At 39.3% G+C, this 20,211-nt stretch overlaps 1 protein-coding gene and 1 non-coding gene across 15 annotated transcripts in view; one reads left to right on the forward strand and one right to left on the reverse strand.

Annotated features, from left to right (window-relative positions):
* Positions 1 to 519: 519 nt before the first annotated feature.
* LOC113622167 (protein DDI1 homolog 2) overlaps positions 520 to 20,211 on the reverse strand; it is a 43,085-nt gene continuing 23,393 nt past the window's right edge. For 3 of the 14 annotated variants that reach the window (XM_027110078.1, XM_027110077.1, XM_027110079.1), the window contains 3 exons: positions 17,782 to 17,885; positions 14,562 to 14,751; positions 7,692 to 9,880 (listed from right to left, as the gene is read on the reverse strand). In XM_027110078.1, the coding sequence (XP_026965879.1) occupies positions 7,989 to 9,880; positions 14,562 to 14,751; positions 17,782 to 17,885 (2,186 nt within the window). In that variant the 3' untranslated portion in view covers positions 7,692 to 7,988. The other 11 variants (XM_027110085.1, XM_027110086.1, XM_027110084.1 and 8 more) reach the window with 11 other exon arrangements.
* LOC113622493 (U6 spliceosomal RNA) lies at positions 16,212 to 16,315 on the forward strand. The gene has a single exon (XR_003433539.1). It is a non-coding gene; the product is annotated as a U6 spliceosomal RNA (small nuclear RNA).

Below are 20,211 nucleotides of genomic sequence, written 5' to 3' on the forward strand. Positions count from 1 at the left end.
GGAGTCAACATTTGAGTGAACAACTGGAAGGGTGAAGTTGCCATTTACTTCTCAGGGAAAGACACAGAGGAGCAGGTTGGGGCAGGGAAGTATTTCTGGCTCAGGGAACTTCAACTTCAGGTATCTGCAGTCGAACAGGGAAAATGTTGGCTTTTAGTAACTGTCTAGGAGGAACCAAGCCACCCTAGCCCTAATTTTTTTTAAGGACAAAAATCCATAGATAAGGACTGGTATAGTTAGTTGGTTAATCCCATTAGAACACTAATAGTTCTGAACAGGGAAGCAGTATCTGGTGACACTTTAGCGCTTTTATGTAACATGGCAATATGTTCTGCTTAATTCACGTTCTGAAATTTAGAACTATGTTCTTTTTTGAAGTCTTTTTTCCCATTTCTCTGTATTTCTATTTTTAAATGTATATCCTACCCTTTTCTTAAATTTTCCTCCTCCAAGCTGTAGATACATAGATTCCTGCCATAAATCCCCCAAAGCATTTATTTCCCTGATACTTTTTAAACCTTTTTTTCTTTAAATAAAGATGCAGTGAATTCCCCTTTCTCTGTGCCAAGGACCTGGAATTCTTTCCACCGATAACTAATGTCTCACAATTTCCTACCACTCTATCAAGTACTAGAAATCTCATTTCAAGTGAACTGATTATCAAAAGATTGAGATCTGAACAATGGCAAAATAATTAGTACTTCTTACCTCCAACTAGAAGTAGGCTTTGCTCTCAGCATTCTTTTTATTAAGGCAAGGAAAGATAACAGAACACGGGGGGATTTGTTCAAACTACTCCCTGTATATACAAGCTGAGCCATGTACACTGGAAATCCTTTCAAATAAAGGCCCCACAGCACAAACTCATGCACAAAGCAGTAACTCCACACTAGTTAACATCCCAGGGTGTTTCCAACTTACTCACAAACCCCTATGACCACCCCAAAAGCCCCCCATTTTATAGACAGGGAAACTGAGGTACAGAAAGTTTAGGCAAGTTACCCAAAGTCACACAGCTAGCAAGTGGCGAAGCTGGAATTCAAACCCGAGCAGCGGAGCTCTAGAGACTAGTCTGAACCACAGTACCCTGTCGCCAGTGTTGCTCCTATTGCTGTGCACCCGCTGCTTGTGCAGTCACCAAGGGCAGACAGTCCACATCAGCAGATGGCCACGGCCTCCTGCAGTGTTTATCTGGAGGTGACTAATGGCTTGGAGATGCCCACTTCTTCTGGCGTTTAGGTTCATGGCCACAAGTCACAGTGCCTGGGTATAAGTTATTTAAAGGGCAGGGAGACAGAGACAAGGACAAAAGTAACCAACCATCTCAATTTAAAAGAAACTGATCAAACAAGAGTTTATGATAAAAACTTTATTGTCTTAAATATCAAATGTTTTACACATCACTTTTTCTTCAGAAAGTTCCTATTAAAAAAAAAGAAAAAGAAAATAAAGTGTTTTGATTACTTAGGGCTGACTTACATTTCAGTATCTGACAAAAACTCAAACCCAAATTCATCTAGTTCACTCAGCTGCAGACAGGTCCTATGTCTAGCCCCTAAACCAATGGCACAATGCAACCAACTGTGGGATTCCTGAGTTTGGTTCCCTTAAGTTCTCAGAGTTTTCCCAACTCTCAAAACCAAAGCATTATGGGAGTAAAAGAGCTACTGATTGGCAAGCCTATTTTGCCAATCAGCCTAGCTGCTCTTGTAAGATGCAGTAGCCTCAAAGCTTAAAGAAAAATCAGGAAAGCAATAAAAGTACGACTGCCAAGAACAAAGGGGAAAAGAGGGATTTTTTCTATTTGCTAAAATTTGCCAAATATGGCTACAAAACTGGTAAACAAACCTTACTTGAGTGCAAAGCCCATTAGCCCAACTTGCCATGGAAATAAAATTTTGAATAAAAACGGGCAAGTCAATGTTCATTGTAAGCGCATAGTAAAAAAAAGCAAATACATTGATCTGAGTATATCACCAGAACTATTTCAAAAGGATGATCAGGAGAATAGAGAATGGAAATATTATCATTCAGAGGGAAAGGTCTCAGATGGGAAGCATAAACTCAAAGCTGTGGGGCCTTCAGGGAAAGAAAAGGAAGTCTGGTGGGCATCGGGTAATCTCAGACCAAAGGAATCTAGACACAAACTGATGTGACTGCCTCTGATAGGAAATTACAGAGGTCTACCTTTCTTTAAGTCACTGATGCATCATTCAGAGTTGTACGTAAAACAAACTCATGGTAAACAAAATAATTTATTATTAGTCATGCATCTTCCCAGGAAAAAAATATACCAGCATGCCCCTTCCCCAAGTCAGCTAATGAAAACCTTCCTATGGTACGTATTCAAAGAAATATAATTCTGTAAAAATTATTCTAATTTTGTATTCCACACCCCCACCCCAAGTCTTCTGTAGTTTGTTTAACTTTTTTTAGGTAAAAGAAATATCCTCTAACTCCTATGCCCTTGCACCATTTTCTCTGTAGCTTTCATTCCCTAAGATTGTGCTCTGAATCTTATCTGCTATATCCTCTCACCTTTCACAGCCCCCAGAGGGTCTAGATTACCAATCACCGATACATAACAGATAAACCTGTGAGAGTTTTCTAACTGTAAACCTCAGAAGTCACTAGCAGTTAAGGTCCAGAAATTCTACCTGTATCCTTCAGGATTACTACATACACGGTGATGTTTTCAATAATGGGTTAAAGAATGTCCTTTTGATGGAGCTGTCCTGTAGAAGCATTAGGTAGAGCCTTGAATCTTCTTGTAAATAAATTTTGCCCACCATCCAGTCCCCGAACCACTGCTTGCTACATTTTCTGCTCTTGATTCCTATTTTCACATCTTGCACTCAGCTGCTTTAAAACAGCAAATCCCCCAGAATCCTCTGCTAAGTCCTGTTGGCCCAGATGGTTAGTATTCCAGAGCAGCCGTGCTCAGAGGGGGAGTGGGAAGGATGCCGCAGCACACTCCGTATTTCTATCCTGCATGGAAGGAGGTCCTGATGAAAGGAAAAGTTGACTGTCACTGGTGCATATTAGGTCATCTTCCATTTACTTGCACTTGCACTTCTATCCTGCCTAATTCCCCCTCCACCAACAGTATACGTTAATTTCTGAATCCTTGATCTCTTCAAGTGTTTCTACCAAATGTTAGAACATTTTTTGTTGGTTTCTCCGATTCCACTTTTTAAAAAATATTTTTTTTAGAGCAGTTTTAGGTTCACAGCATCTAATTCCATTTTGAGCCTGATTTTCCCAGTTTTCTCTGAATTTGAACCAAATCATCTTAATATGACTTTTAAAATAAATGATGCTAATAGGCAAAAATAGATGTTGCACTTGAAGCTAAAATTTGTTTCAGGTCTCTTTACTAGACTGAAGGCTTCACAAGAGCAGCTTCCAGTCTGTTTTAGTCACTCCTGTATCCCCAGTGCTCCCCAGTACCTGGCACACAGGCACTTAATGTTTGAATGAATAATGAACTCTTATTCAAAGATTCAAACTGCACAGCCTTCAAGAGACTAAACATTCCCTGTAATATAAGATTTTCTTGAACTTCTGCTCTGCCTTCACCACAATACTGACAGTGCCACAAAGAACATAATAAACGCTTAGAAACCATTTTTGGGGGTATACCTGATACAAAAAAGCCGTGTCATAATCCTTCTACCTGGGGAAATCTAACGATTTGGTGCAGAATAATTCTCAACCAACAGTAAAGGTGAGCCTTAGGACCACTCCACGCATGCCTATCTCCAGGAGAGCCATTTTCAGACTTCCCTGCTGCCCCCCTCCTTCCACTTTTATTCCCCACCCAAATTTGATGCCTCTGCTATTTGGAGAAACTAAGGCACAAGAGAAAATCAAGCATATCAAAGGTTCCTCCCCTAAGTTCTTTGATTTACTCCATGAACTCCTAGTAACATCTACCGAGGGACCACAAAGGTAGAGAATTTGAGCCATGATTTTACATTTCTGGTTCTCAAGGACATGCTTTGAATTTCCTTTTTTGTTAACAGGAATTGGCATTTTTAAATCTTTCAAAAAGAAAGCTATTTTTATCTTACAGAACTAAGTTAACATTCATCTTCTCGGAAGGGAACTCTTGAGAACTCTGTCTCTTTCTAGTTCAGCCGTGGACTACACTAAGTCACCAAATTCAAAGAAGATATTTGGCTTTTTGGTATCTGTGCTAGAGAACGCACAAGCCAGTTAGCTTCTCTTGTGATATGTCACCACTGATAACTAGTTTGAAATATGCAGCAGTTCAATTATCCTGCTTATACTCTCTGCAGGTGGCAAAGAGATAGGAAAAGGAAATCAGAATGTACTGCAACTCTTCTGGCCAGTTACTTGCAAGGCTGTTTTTTATATACATAAAAACCATCATAACTGGAGACTACATCTGTAGATATAAAAATTGTTTGCTTTTTAATCTATGTAAAATTAACTGTAGGATATCTATCACACATGTATATATACACATGAACTGATGGTTAAACCAACGAAATTTTTATGGCTTTTACTAGGGATAGTAAGCTGTGCTAAGGGAAAAACAGGCAGATTCCACCTTAGCTGGTTATCACAGAATCAGTGACACAAAGTCTCATATATCTTTCCATGTAACTCTCTTACTGGAGAAATGCTCTGGGAAAAAATACAAGGTGTGTGTCTCCCTTCAGTATATATGGAGACAAGGAGCTCTGGAAAGTTCTGTAGGCTGCAAGGCAGGACAGTTTTCATACACACTCACCATCTATGTAGTTCCCTTTGCAACTGGTAATCTTTATATGTTAATAGCTAAAGCCCAAACTGTGGGATGAAGGCTACTGGCTGATGTCTGGATGCCTAAAGAGGTACGAGTGGAAATAATTCTTACCAGCTGCAACGGCAAAATCTATAGCCTAGGTATAGCTGTCTGGTTACCAAGCACATTCTTATACACAGGAACCAACTAAAGGGAAACTGCAGAAGTCATATAGGTAAATCTTCTCCTCTCTTTGGTGAATAAACAGATACCACCCTTGGAGGTACGTGCTGACCACAAGGCTGTCCATTACCGGTTATGGCAAAGGAGCTATCCAGTAAAGCAGCCCATTACTGGTTATGGCTGGCCATTATCAGTTCTGTTGGCAACCAGAGGAGTTCACAATGATTTTATCCTATCCTTGGAGAAGTTAATCTCTAATTTCTGCACTTTGAATAAAAATTGAAAATGGAGGTTCACTAGTGTCATGTTCCTGAATTCCTTTTGTGTTTTACAACTGCTAAATTTAAAAATGATTTAAAATCTTGACAATGTCAACAACTTTACTTTCATACAAACGATGGACAGGAAGATTTAAAAAATCAAAAGCAGGGCTTCCCTGGTGGCGCAGTGGTTGAGAGTCCGCCTGCCCATGCAGGGGACACGGGTTCGTGCCCCGGTCCGGGAAGATCCCACATGCCGCGGAGCGGCTGGGCCCGTGAGCCATGGCCGCTGAGCCTGCGCTCCACAACGGGAGAGGCCACAGCAGTGAGAGGCCCGCATACTGCAAAAAAAAAAAAAAAAAAAAAAAATCAAAAGCAATTATAAGTTGAAAGATAAATGATGAAAAAGGACAAGCATATTTGGCAAGTGGGTTAAGCTCAAAGTATTCCTAATAAGAATACATGTACAACGATAGGCCTATCCAATTTTCTCCTAGAAATAAATATACATATACGTACAATAAAAGCTATCGTAATGAAACCTTTTCCAGATTGATACTCTATATCCCACCTGGGACTGACTCCCAAATCTCCACACTGTGAAAATTCAGTGGCCAAGCCTCTGAACAGTAGTCAGAGGAACTGCTAGTACAAAAAACCTCTGAGGCCCATCTTCATACAGAAGGCCTTTTTGGAGGAGTCTACTGTCATAGACTCACCCCACTTTGTAACCCTATACTCACCCCACTTTGTGACCCTAAAGATTTATAAGCTTAGAATAAATTCCCAAGCATACCCATAACGCAAATCAGGGGCCCATTGCATTGCTACTAAATTTTGCTTCAATCATAGCACCACTACTTAATTACAGTCACAGCTCTGAGAGTCGGTTGACAGAAATCCTATAAGCAGGTTCCTAGTGCATCTTACATCTTTGGTGTAGGGCAGGCAAAAGGATCTACAGCACATGATCGTCTAAAAGAACACTTTAAAGACAATCTGGCTAACCTGTTCTGAGCGCCCTTCTGAACACAGTAAACTACAACTCTTTCTGTCAACCATTCCCTAACTTCAGAGGGTCATGAGGAATCTATGCAACTTTCCATCATATCACTCAGGCTCCTAACACACATACGAACCTCACAGCTAAAAGAAAGAACATGGAATAGGGTAAAAGAAATGTCTAAGTGCCCCCAAATCAAACACTTTAAAACTCCTGAGATATGAGCCTCCATTTTGATTGTGCTCAATGACGTGAATTTTGACAGAAAGAATAAGCTTTTAAAGAGAGTAAGACTTCAGACAAAAATCACTTAAAGTTAAAAGTTCACAAATCACCCTTTTGAAGCTTCTGTTCCAAACACATTGCAAATTATAATCTGGAATAGGGAATTATCATTCTCAAAATTCTCTTCAATAAAACCAAGATTTCAGATTCCTGCTAGGTACTTAAGAGGGTTTATTTTCCACGAAAAAAAGTATCTAAAATCTACCCAGTAGAATTATTGCACAGTGGGGCCCACAGGACAGTGATTTCCAAGGGCTAGTCCTCATATAAAAAAAGGCCACAATAAATACATCTATATACTATGCCCCACTCTAACTTGACATGTGTAAACACAAATATGACGAAACCTTGCTTAAAAAAAGAAACTCCTGAGGAAAGAAAAGGATGGAAAACTCTACCAAGGCCACTTGAGTCAGAAACTCCAATTACTATTTCCACTGCCATGAAAGACACTCACCAAATACACTGACCATTCCAAGCACCAAGATAAACCAGTGACAAGGTTATTTATCACACTTGAATATTTCACTCAGATCACAGCTCAAACTGAGCTTTAGAAGAACTTCCTAGAAGAAGATGAGTTTGGAAAGGAAGTAAACTGCTGGCAACCAACCCACTAGCTGAACATAAGCTCATCATTAGTCGCTAAGGGTTGAGCTGTGATCAGTGAATGCTACCAAACCCAGTCACTAGTTAACTCCAGTGTTTAGGCCATTATTTTTCACTCACAGTTCTTGAAACATCACCATGACATTTGCAGATGGAATTACAGTTTTTTCTTTCTTTTTTTTAAATCTGGGTAGCACCATGGTTCGCGCTAGTGTTAATTCCCTCACAGTATCCCACCCAAGGTATCTGGCAATCCATGCAGCAGCCTGTGATGTACAAAGCAGCCCAAGTTTTAAACCCTCCCAACTCATCCCATTAAAATGTCAAGTCCTAACCACACGAATAACAACATGCCACTCTAGGAGATACTCTTCAATTTCCTGTGACAACTGATGAGTCATGATACCTAAAGCACTAAGTACGATTCCAAACGCCAAACCATGTAATCAAGTTTGTAAACCAAACGCTGAGCCCACAAGCCACGCCTGGCCTGCAGCAGACACAGCCGGATGACGACCTGTTGCTAGCTGCATGGGTGGTGGGACTTCTCGCGGCTTCTGCTTTTTAAAGCATTCACTCTCATTCTAAAATGGTATGCTATACACAAAACCACCCATTTCATTCCAGAATACATCATCTTAATGTTAATAAAAAGCTCCTGTATGCACATACTGCCAATACATTTTAAAAGGCCCAAATTTCAACAAATAGAATAGACAAATTCATCAGACAAGAGACCATAAATTACTTTGGCCGAAAAAAATCTTTAAAAAAAATCTGGCTCAACATTCTGCTTGCAGGTTTCTACATATACTGTATATGTGGTGAGTGTGTATGTGTAAATATATAGCTTTTTGTAAGGGAATGGAGTATGGTCTAGCCCACGTTTCCATGGTTATGTAGGAACTACAATGTTCTTTGCTAGCAAAACAAGAAGTGCAAGGTCTGCATTTCCACCAACTCGATGCAAAGCCCCAAGAGCTTCCTGCAAAGTAAAGCCGGCACGGAGAATCCGGTCAATGTCCGCAGCAGGAAAAATTAACGGTGCAAGAAAGGAGGGACTTGATGATGGCTGGCTGGTAGGTGGTACGAATTCTAGAAGTGGCCCTGCAGCTTCAGAACAGACATTTTCTCTAGTCTCAGGCCTGTCTGTCACTGGATTCCGTGTGCCCTGGCCCAAATCTTTAACCAATATGAAACTGGACGACAAGGACTCAGTGTGCTCAGAAGTCTGATTGAGTGCATCCTCCTCACCTGCTAGAAGTCTGGGTGAAATTTCTGCGCCAAAGGTGCAATGTAGTTGATTGGACGTTTCAGCTGAGGCTACAGTGACAGAACTGCTCTCATTTACTGACTCCTTAGACTTGGGGACACCTTCCCTATCAGTTAATACGCCATCACCTGGACCCCTGAAGTTAATATTTTCTTCATCTTCTACTCCAGCGTCAGTTGAAGTGGATGCTAATTCTTCTGTCTTCACTGTTACAGATGTGGCCTGATGAAAGGAGACCTGTGAACAGTGTTCACTCTGGGTAGCTGTAACATGCTCATTTTGGGTCCATCTCTCAGAAAGGTCCTTAATACCTGTTTGGCCCTCAGTTACTGTCTCTGATTGACAGATAACTTCTTCCGATGTGTTTTCTGAAGCTGGTTTAGTACTAATGACCAAAAGTTCATGAAGTTCCTTCAAGGCTGCCGTTACAGATGAGCAAGATTCCTCTGTGGACTCTATAGATGGCTGACAACTGCCACAGAGACTTACTAAAGAGGAGGGGCAACTCCCGTATTCTTTACTTGTTCCAGACATTTCAACATTACTTTCTGGAAGCTGTAAATCCTGAGTGGAAATGGAATTACTCAAAATTTCAGAGGAAGGGTTACATTTTGATGTTTCTACTTCCATCAAGGGATTATCTAAGGTGAGATCAGATGCACTGATATTCTTGACACTGGTATTCTGACCACCTGCTGAATTGAGCACAGCAGCTAGGGACTGTTCAACTATATCTACTTCCATAAGTGTTTCTGAACTTGAGCAGCCAAAGCACCCTGAAGGTAGAATATTTTTCTCTGTACCCGAAAGGTCCACAGTCTGCTCTAGCCTGTCTCCTTCCATCGTAGCTTCCGAACCAATACTTCTTTGTTGATCCTGTTGCCTTTCTCCAAGAAGTTCAAGGTCCCCTGTGTTACAGAGACGTGCTCGGTCATGGGGAGCATTCTGCTGTATAACCTCATGCTGTCCAGTCCTCGGTTCTTCATGCTGCTGAAGGCCACTCGCTTGACTCAGGTCCTGATATTCTGGATGCCAACCCTTTTCATCTTTAAGCCTCTGTGGTTCTTCCATCCCAGTGACAGATAAACTAACTTCCTGTCTGGTGTGGAGATGAGATGTGAGGCCCTGGGTGCTTCTTTCAGCAGATTTCTCTAGATTACCTGCAACAATGGCTTCTTCGAGTGAATTCTGCAAAGGCATAGCTGGCCTCTGGTCTGCTGGAGCACTGTCTGCTGAAGAAGCATAATCAGAAAGATCCTGTAGAGGAAGATGTTCTTTCTTTTCACAGGTTACCTGGAATTCAGCTGAAGCCTTCAAAGCCTTCAGAGCTTTAGGTTCAATGCTGTCTGGGTCGCTGGGCTCAACAGGGCAGACTGAAGCAGAGACAGAGTGAGCAAGACGTGAAGGATTACCAATCTCAGGACTCTGTCCTGAAGGATGGGCTTGATGGTTAAATCCATCTGAAGTTGGTAATGATGACATTCCCAGTGAGGTAGTTTCTTTACCGCTTTTCTCTACATAGAACAACAGTCAAAGGAAAAAAGAGTAATTAGCAGGTTACAAAGTCCACTAAATTATCAGAGAACACAAATCTAAACAGGACAGAACAAAATCAGGTCCTTAAACTGGGGTTTGTCTCATATTTATAGACTTTATACAAGAACCATTCTCATCGTGGTGGACAATTTAACATCATAGCATCAGGATAAGAGGTAGGCATGTTCTTAACAAAATATGTGTACTGTAATTCAATATTTTTATTTAAGTACCACATAAGGGCTGAGTTAGTGCTCAAGACTGAAGGACATTTACGTATCTTTATTCTCAGTGGGTTCAGAACTCTAGAATAGTTTCTCCAAGTGTGTTTTCTCTATCACTTGCCCTAAAATCACCTGGGATGTTTCCTAAGCATGCAGATTCTGGATACCATCCTTGGGATAAACCCAGGAATTTGTATTTTCAGTAAGTTCCTCAGGTGATTCTTAAAAGCACAATACAATCTTGAGGATTTCAGTACTAGAATGATTCTCATGCCAATTCTCTTTCAGAGTGTCAAACGTGAACACTGAGAAGTCTAAACCAGGTATATCTGAGACAGAGCAGGAATTATAAAGAGAAATAAGAATGTGATACTACTCAGGGACCTTCAGAAGACAGAGAAGCAAACATTCTATTTATTTCTATCCAAACATTCCCAAAACTATATGAGCTTGACTCAGAACAAAAAAAAGCGCTAAAGATCAAACAGATTAAATCCCAATTATTATCTTACCAAATAATGCAACTTTAAAAAGGATTATCAGTTACTTTATCACAGCAACAACTAAGTGAGAATATTTAAGTACTTTAAGGGCAGGGAAATGTGGGCAGGGGAGGGCAGTGGAGGGATATAGTTCATAAATTTTCCAATAAGCAATAACAATTTAGATCCACTGCAACTTACTGACCACTCATAAAAAATGGAAGGATTAAATACCACACCTCAATGCAAACATCATGATGTCATTAAACATCAGTTCCACCTCTCCTTTTGCCACTAATCCAATTAAAAATTGACCTCTATGCAATTATTACAAGATCTTTAATTAAAAGTCAAAGGCTGGTAACAAAAATGACATCACAATACAAACTATTAGGACAGATGCAACTCAACTGCTTCATGTTGACTGTACCTTAAGAAGTCATGAAGCAATGCAGTTATGATTCAAAAGGCTCTAAATCATTCTAATCCAACACAGGTTAACAGCTTGAAAAGATAAAGCACTATGTCAGGAAGTTACTGACTTCTTGTGAAATAATCTTATAGTTTAGGGATAAACAGGAAAACAGCGTGTATCTCAGTGCAAACTATATTCACTAGAGTCTAGAAACACAGTTATCAGTTTTATTTATCAATCTCTAAGGCTGTCTCTGAAAGAGGTTCAATTTCGAGTTAATGAGAACACAAAGATGCACTGTAGTCAAATATCCATGTTATCAGCAGCACAGAGGTGGGCAAAGGTAATGGCCTTCTGGCAATGGTATGTCAGTTATAACAGCTGGGGGAGCTGAAGGTGAACATGACCTCAAAGTACTCCGTACTCACTAGGAAAGCAGCATATAGTCCTCCTGTAGCTGAGATGGTCAGTTTCACTGGCCTAAGTCCTAAATGTAGGGGAGGACTGGGTCAGTACTATAGGACAGGAGAAGAGGATGAGGTCAACGGACATTAATAATTAAAGATGGCTGCTTTTAACCCATCCTTACAAGGAAAATGAAAGAAAGAAGCAATTAAATGCTATATATCTAATTACAACCAGCCTGCAAACCCCTATAAAGTCCTAGGTTGGTAGAGTCTAAAAAGACCACTTTTCCTTCTTTTAACAGACCAGTCAGTGCACTCAGGCTGACATTCATCATATCTGCATACAGGGAGATGGAAGCAGAGAGCCTCCTGTGGAAAACTGTCAGGCTAGGGAGACAGGGAAAAGCAAAGTTTCAGCTCTTGTTGGAAGATTAAACTTCAGTCCTGCATATGTTATTGACTCTGTGACACTGGCCAAGTCACCTGGCCTGTTTCCATTTCTTCTTCAACAGAATGAAAATTTCAGCCCCTCTATAATGCTGGTAGTTGTGTGCAGTAATGTGAAAAATACACTTTCCGTTTTTCAGAAGAAAGGGACTTACAAAATCCCTAACGACACAGTCATCTCCACCAACAAAGTGCTGTGACGCTCATATTCTTGATTTCATATTCACAGTGGTCATTTGTTTTCGCTGGGATCTTTTTCCCCCTCGAACTGTTCTAATGACTGATAAAATTTTAAATAGGAAACCATGCTTAGATATGTATGTATGCCAGCATACAAATACACATACAGGCTAGTTGTAACCAGATTAAACAAGGTGAAATGGTGAATGACAGAAGCTAAATTCTAGAACTGCTGAGGATACGAAGTCTTTCAGACCACAGACGATGACTGGGTGGAAGGCTTAACGTGGTGTCTATAAATACCTGGTCTGGGGCCCACTCCAGCTGCAGTACACACACACTACATGCATCATGGCTTCTGACGCTCTGTTTGAATTAGGAAACAGACAAGCAAACCTTGGGTTAACAATGCAAACCACACAGCATGCAGGGTTATAGTCTCCACTCCTTTGCCATCTTTAAGATCAGGAACTGGTAGAGTCAAAGTGGGGGAACGTTCCTGTAGTTTGGACATCAAAAAGATTTGCTGGTTGCTTTAATTCTCTCACAATACATAAAGCAATGTGTCAACTTCAACAGATTTTCAACAGAACTTGGAAAGAAATTAATTTTACACACCTACACAGAGAATTCATGGGCAAACATGTGAAATAGGTGAAAAAAAAGTAGATCCATAGACAGAATTACACGATATGGAAATCTTATGGAGTCAAGGTGAGCAAACACATATTACAGAAACTTTCACAGTTTCTTTTTCAGTTGAGATTTATTTTTAGAAGAAAAACAAACCAAACGTGATTACTTATCCTGGCTTACCTTATTTTTTAAAATACTCTGAATTATTACTTTTTTGAATTATTTTTTAATCAATAGAGAAGATAACGACATTCTGCTATAGAGTATCCACCAAAGAGACAGTTTTTAGCAAAAATACATTCACCTACTATGTCTAGGGGTAGGTGATTTTGATAATAGTGGGAAGCTGATGTTCCAAACAAATAGAATCTGATGTTGAAGAATTACCTCACTAAACATTACAAAAATTAGCGCAAGCCATACATACACTGTCAGTAACAAAAGGTCACATGGGTAAAGAGCCACTTCCTTTTAATCCTTTAAAACTGGTACACCTCCTTCACTATGGCTGAAAACATCTGTGGTTTCTATTTTAATCTCTTCAACTTTTTATTAAAAGAAAGTAATTACTCAAAGAGGGTAACTGTCAGTAGGTTATAAAGCACTGCTACCATCAGCTAGTGTTTCTCAAGTAAAAGCACCAGAACTGTGGGGGGAACAACAGAGGTTTCACAAAATGATAACATACCCTCATTTTATTAATGTACAGTATTATGACTAAGCTGACAAGTTACCAAACAAAACAAAACAAAAAGTAAAACCTTCTAAGTAGATATGTCAAACTCATTCAAGCTTGCCTTGCGGGTAAGGTTAAAACTATTAATTTAGTCTTTCTCTGTCTGGTTGTTCAAAATTCTCCCCTTCCTACCAAATACTTAAATCACAACCCAAACTGTACTTCATATGTAAAACTGAGCCAAAAGGTGGTGGTGGCGCAGATTCTGAACAAAGCCAGCTTGGAAACTCCATCTGCTACTCACGCTCATTCTAGAGAATCTCAAGGCGAGACCACCGGATGTTCTCTGGTGATACACGCTGGCAAAATCTGGCTGCTCATTGTTAAAGCTCTTATCTTTTTTGTCCTTAGGAGAAAGCTATTCCCTGAACTTGTAGCTCTAATACATTTTACTATATCAGCAAATGCAATGTGTGATATTAGTCACTAATGAAGAATTACAGCTCAAGACTTTAAAATAACTCAAACTTAAAAGTTAATTCTCTTTAGCTTCTAGAAAATATATTCCAGAGTCACTGTTCTGTAACAGACGGGGAAAATTTATCCACAGAAGTGGGATTTCGGCATAACTGTGTCCCTCCATTTTACCCAGAAAACTTGGTTTGATCTTTAGAATTAAAGAAGCTACAACAACTGAGACTTAGGGAAAAAAAGTATTACGTAGCTTCATTTCGGTGGCAGCACTTTCAGTAGATATTAAAAAGCTTAGTGCTGCTTAGTCACAGACACAACGTCATCCTCCAAAATAAATGGGCCTAAGAAAACAAGAAAATTTCCAGGAAATGTTGAACTCAAAAGGAAGTTTCTGCTTACTGTTACAATTTTCTTCAAGAAAAAAAAAAAAAGACAAGATTCTTTAGGAATCCCACCAAAATGTGCCTAAGCAAAGAACTCCCCACTCTATCTTGCACATAGCAATGGACTGCTATTTCTGGATCTACTGAAACACGGGAGGTTTTCTGTACTGTATTTAGAGATGGGAAGAGGCAGTAAGAAGACAAGGAACATACCTACAACAGGACGATGAGACTGATTACGACTGGAAAGGTCCCTATTCCCCTTTGAAGCTCCAACTTCCCTGGCTCACCCACCAATAACGAGTATTATTTAAGAGCCTGGCCACTCCAAATACCTGCATCCTCTACAGATTTTTGAAGGGCTTCTGCTAATTCTTGGTCTGCAATCTCCTCTGGCCGTACTTCCTCTCGCCCGGCCCCATATGCCAACCGGGCACACTCTGGTAACTCCCCCTCAGGAAGGAAGGTGGTCTTTGAGCCTGTGGTGCCGATCACGAGTACATTTTTCTTGAGGTCAATGGAACACTTAGAAAAAGAAACCAAACACTGATGATAGCAGATAGAACACGATGCAGGAACATTATGATCTTGAATTTAAAACTCCATTCACAAAGAGCAACACTGACAGAGATGGCTCAAAAAACCAATTTTATCTAAAGTATTTAAACTTTAAGCTATGTAACATTGTTAGTTTAGAATCTATATCTATATATATATTTAAAATATCTATTCAATTTATTTATTTGTTTTTGGCTGCGTTAGGTCTTCGTTGCTGCGCACTGACTTTCTCTAGTTGCGGCAAGCAGGGGCTACTCTTCGCTGTGGTGCGTAGGCTTCTCATTGCAGTGGCTTCTCTTGTTGCGGAGCATGGGCTCCAGTAGTTGTCGCACGTGGGCTCAGTAGTTGTGGTGCGAGGGCTTTAGAGAGCAGGCTCAGTAGCTGTGGCGCATGGGCTTAGTTACTGCACGGCATGTGGGATCTTCCCAGATCAGGGCTCAAACCCGTGTCCCCTGAATTGGCAGGCGGATTCTTAACCACTGCGCCACCAGGGAAGCCCCAGAATCTTTTTTAATATTTAAACTGTACAGCAGAATGATCTTTATGGGATACAGTTTACACTTCTTTGTCAAACACAGCAATTGTTCATGTCTGAATTCAAATGTGATACATATTCATTGTACAAAATTTGGAAAACTGCACGCCATAATCATGGAAAACTGCACACGCCATAATCAGCAGCCACGCCTTTTAGAAACGTATCAGTGACTTTTTAAAAACTAAAACTGAGACATACCATTTATGTAGGTCTACATTTTTGCTTCTTGCTTAGTGGATAAAGTACAGCTTATATTTAAAGTCTATGCCAATGGTCTCAAAAGTGATATATGGACAAGACGAGCTCTACAAAAGTATTCTGTATTTCATACTTATGCGATCCTCTTTTTCAGTATATATATATGTGTATATATATATATACACACATATATATATTTATTTATTTATTTATTTTTATTTTTTATTTTTTTTGCGGTACGCGGGCCTCTCACTGTTGTGGCCTCTCCTGTTGCGGAGCACAGGCTCCGGACACGCAGGCTCAGCGGCCATGGCTCACGGGCCCAGCCGCTCCACAGCATGTGGGATCTTCCCAGACCGGGGCACGAACCCGCGTCCCCTGCATCGGCAGGCGGACTCTCAACCACTGCGCCACCAGGGAAGCCCATCAGTATATTTTTATAATTACTTAATATAGGACAGTTACACACATATATTTTGAATTCGTAAAGCTGGAGACTGCTAGTCTATACCATGACTTAAAAATAGCGATAAATAAATAAATAGGGAAAGATTAGCAACAAGCTAATAAATCAGGTTTCATTTATATGTGCATTCGCTCATTCCTTCTACTTAAAACTGTGCACCTTGATTGGAATATCAATATATTTCAATGGGAATTTAACACTAAACATTTAAGAAAGAGTATTAGTGTGCTTGCTTAGGCAGCACATATACTAAAACTGGGACGACGCAGAGATTAGCATGGCCCCTGCGCAAGGATGAAACGCAAATTCGTGAAGTGTTCCATAGTTTTATATTACTCAGCCATAAAAAAGAACGAAATGCTGCCATTTTCAGTGATGTGGATGGACCTAGGGATTGTCATACTGAGTGAAGTAAGTCAGAGAAAAACAAATATATGATACTGCGTATATGTGGAATCTAAAAAAAATGATACAAATGAACCTATTTATAAAACAGAAACTGAGTCACAGATGTAGAAAACAAACTCATGGTTTCCAAGGGGAAAACAAACTCATGGTTTCCAAGGGGAAAAGGGTGGGAGGGATAAATTGGGAGATTGGGATTGACATATACACACTACTATATATATATATCGATAAGATAGATAACTAATAAGAACCTACTGTATAGCACAGGAAATTCTATTCAATACTCTGTAATGACCTATATATATTGATAAGATAGATAACTAATAAGAACCTGTATAGCACAGGGATTTCTATTCAATACTCTGTAATGACCTATATATATCGATAAGATAGATAACTAATAAGAACCTACTGTACAGCACAGGGATTTCTAATCAATACTCTGTAATGACCTACATGGGAAGAGAATCTAAAAAAGAGTAGACAGCTGAAACTAACACAACATTGTAAATCAACTATACTCCAATTTAAGAAAGAAAAAAAAGAATATTAGTGACATAAAAATGTTGACTAGATATGAAACCTTGTTGGGAAAATTTTTACTAACCAAGAGCACAATAATTGCTTCTTCAATGAGTGAAGTTTATCTTTAAACAAATTATTAAGCTTCGGAATGGAAATATAAAAATCACTGCAAATGAAAATATTTATAAATCATTCTCCCTGTACTAAATAAACATTTCCATTCCCAACATCTTATGTACAACTTCTTCCTTAATCTCGAAGCTCTTCTCCCCAAGTATTGTCTGACCAGCTACTAAGGATTTACTAAACTTAGGCTAGCAGTAAAATCATCATTGTGTATTATGTACATCTCCCTACAAACCCATCAAAAAATTACTTGAGGCACTTCCCTGGTGGTCCAGTGGTTAAGACTCTGCACTCCCAATGCAGGAGGCCTGCGTTCAAGCCCTGATCTGGGAACCAGATCCCGCATGCCACAATCAAAAGATCCCGCACTTGGCAGCGAAGATCCCGCATGCCACAGCTAAGACCCAGAGCAGCCAAATAAATAAATATTTTTAAAAAAATGTTTTAAAAAAATGACTTGAGTTCTAATCAGAAACTAAAAATTACACAAGGGAACCAAATTGTCCAGTATAGTCTCAAAACAGATGGCAAGATTCAACAGATTCAGAAAGATTTCACAAAAAGGTTCTATTTCTACTGATACAGAATTTCAAACCTTGTATGACAACATCACCAATTAAGGACCTTTCCAGGTTTGAAGTCATGCTTCTTAATTTTCCAGTATATACAACCATGATGGAATAACCATTTAACACACAAAAAGCCAACGCAAAAAGAAAGTGAAGCTCTTAATTACCTGATGCCGTTTCAGCATGTCCAGTCCCAAAAGCATGTCCATGGGCTGTTCCTCAAGTATAGAGAAGGAACACGCCAGGAAATCTCCTTCAATTTGAACCTGAGCTAAAGCACATGAAGAAAGGAAGAGGTTACTGATTTTTCCAGCGAAGGTCTGGAAATGTATCTATCAGTCTGTGTCTTTCTTCCTGCAATCAGTCAAAGTCAAGCCAAAGCATGCAAACAAGTGAGTTAAGGATGAAAATCCCGTAAGACCAATAATCAGGTTAAAAGCCAATGAAGGCACCAGCTCCTAAAGTGGATTGGGTAGAACTACTGCCCACAAGACCTGGCTTGATATATGATACACGCTCAGCTGGTGAGGAAAGCTGGCATTAAGAATTAAAAAAAAAAAAAACCAAGACCAATTCCTCCAATATTAACCACCTGCTTCCTGTACACTTACAAAAGACTTTCTAAAAGGAAAATAAAATCAGTACACTTTAAACCTTTTAAATTAAGCTCCAAGAAGTAAACTGTTTATTACTGCCTGTTATAACCAAGTTTCTTTGCTTGAAGTCTCCTGCCTTGCCTCTTTCCTCAATTACTCCTCTTATTTCATATGTAAGATGTTTTTTTTTAAAAAAGATGACTTTGTCATTAACTATGTCTTACGAGCAGAAAAGTATATGAAATATATATATATATATATATATATATACTGTATATATATAGTATAAAGCATAATAAAACAAATACCCATGCATCTATTTCCCAGGTTAAGAAACAGAAAACTAAGAAGTTTCCTGTATGTCCTACTGATCATAGCTTATTCTTTGCCTCCTCCAACCCTCCCAACTATCTTGGTTTTTATGTTAATCATTCCCATCTTTTCTTACCATTTTTCTATGATTTCTAAGCAACATTTTGGTTAGTTTTGTGGTTTTGAACTATGACTTGCTTCTTTTACCCAAAAGATACTTTGAGATATTTTATTCCTGTGGGTGCACATGACTATATTTCTTTCGTTTATACCACCCCTAAGAGTGAGTACTGTAATGTTTGAGACACCACCACTGATTTATCTATCCATTCTGCTGCTACGGGACATTTGGGTTGCTTCCAGTTTCTGCCGTTGTAAGCAATGCTAACGTGAGCATTCTTGCACTTGTCTCCTGGTGTGCCATGAGTGTCTCTAAGGTATACTCTAAAAACGTACAGGGCTCTAGGGGATATTAGCTCAGCTCTACTTGATGCTGAATTATTTTCCAAAATGTTTCCAGGGGTTTTTGGAAAGGTCCCATTGTTCCACATTCTCCCAACACTCAATATTATTAGATTTAAAATCTGGCAAGTAATTCTCTATTTCCCTGATTAATGAGATAAAGCAGTTTTTCACACTTATTAACCATTTGAGTTTCCTCTTAAAGTGCTTGTTCAAATGTTTCTGCAATTTTTTATATACCAGTTTTTCTTACTGAGTTGGAGGATACACAAACATACAGAATACATATATATTCTAAATATGAATCCTTTATTAGTTATACATGTTATTAAGTTCTTTCCTAGTTTGTGTTTGTTCACTTCCTTTAAGATGTGCTTGATGAAAAGTTCTTAATCGGCTGTATTTATCAAATAATTTCCTTCGTATCTTTTAAAGAACCCCTTCCCTACACAAGACATTCTCCTATATTTTCTTCTAAAAGCCTGACTTTGCCTTGCACATCCAGGCCTTTAATCAACCTTGAATTGACATTTGTGTGTGATGTGAGACAGGGTCCCATTTCCAATTCATTTTTTCCCCATGGATACCCAATCGTCCTAGCACATTTCCTAAAACTTTCCCACTGCTCCATAAGACTTCCCCTCTCATTTATCAAGGTTCATGTTAAGCATGGGTCTGTTTCTGTTCTAGTCCTTTGGTCTTGATATTATCTAGAAGGGGAAGTTATTCCAGAGTATCTTGACTACTTCTGCCATAAAGGGCCTACATAAAATTTAAAATTAACACATCAAGTCTCACGAACAAAACAAAACAATTTATTGGGGTTTTAAATTTATTACAACGACTCTGTTGATGAACATGGGAGAACTACCACCTCCAACATATTGAAACTTCCTATCCATGGTGTAGCTCTCCTTTACTTAGACTACCCTTACTGTTATAAGGTTTTCTTGATACCTATCATAGCCAAAGTTGCAAAATGGTACAACCTGTGCAACCAAAAGAAGGACACAAGGGACTGGTATTTTTTGTCTCCTATTATCTTCTCACTAAAAACCATGAGAAATCTAAGAACTCAGACTCTGAAGCAACTGGTTTGTGGTATTCTTACCCAATTTCAGTCCTATTGTGTGTAAGAAAGTACATAAGAGGTATTTAAACTATCCTTATTCTATAGAAAATCAATAATAGAAAACACGGAGACTTCTAATAATAGACAAATGTATT

Source organism: Aethalodelphis obliquidens, unplaced genomic scaffold, assembly GCF_003676395.1.
Source record: "Aethalodelphis obliquidens isolate GAN/ISIS:26980383/991018 unplaced genomic scaffold, ASM367639v1 scaffold9, whole genome shotgun sequence".
In the NCBI taxonomy this organism is placed as follows: domain Eukaryota; kingdom Metazoa; phylum Chordata; class Mammalia; order Artiodactyla; family Delphinidae; genus Aethalodelphis; species Aethalodelphis obliquidens.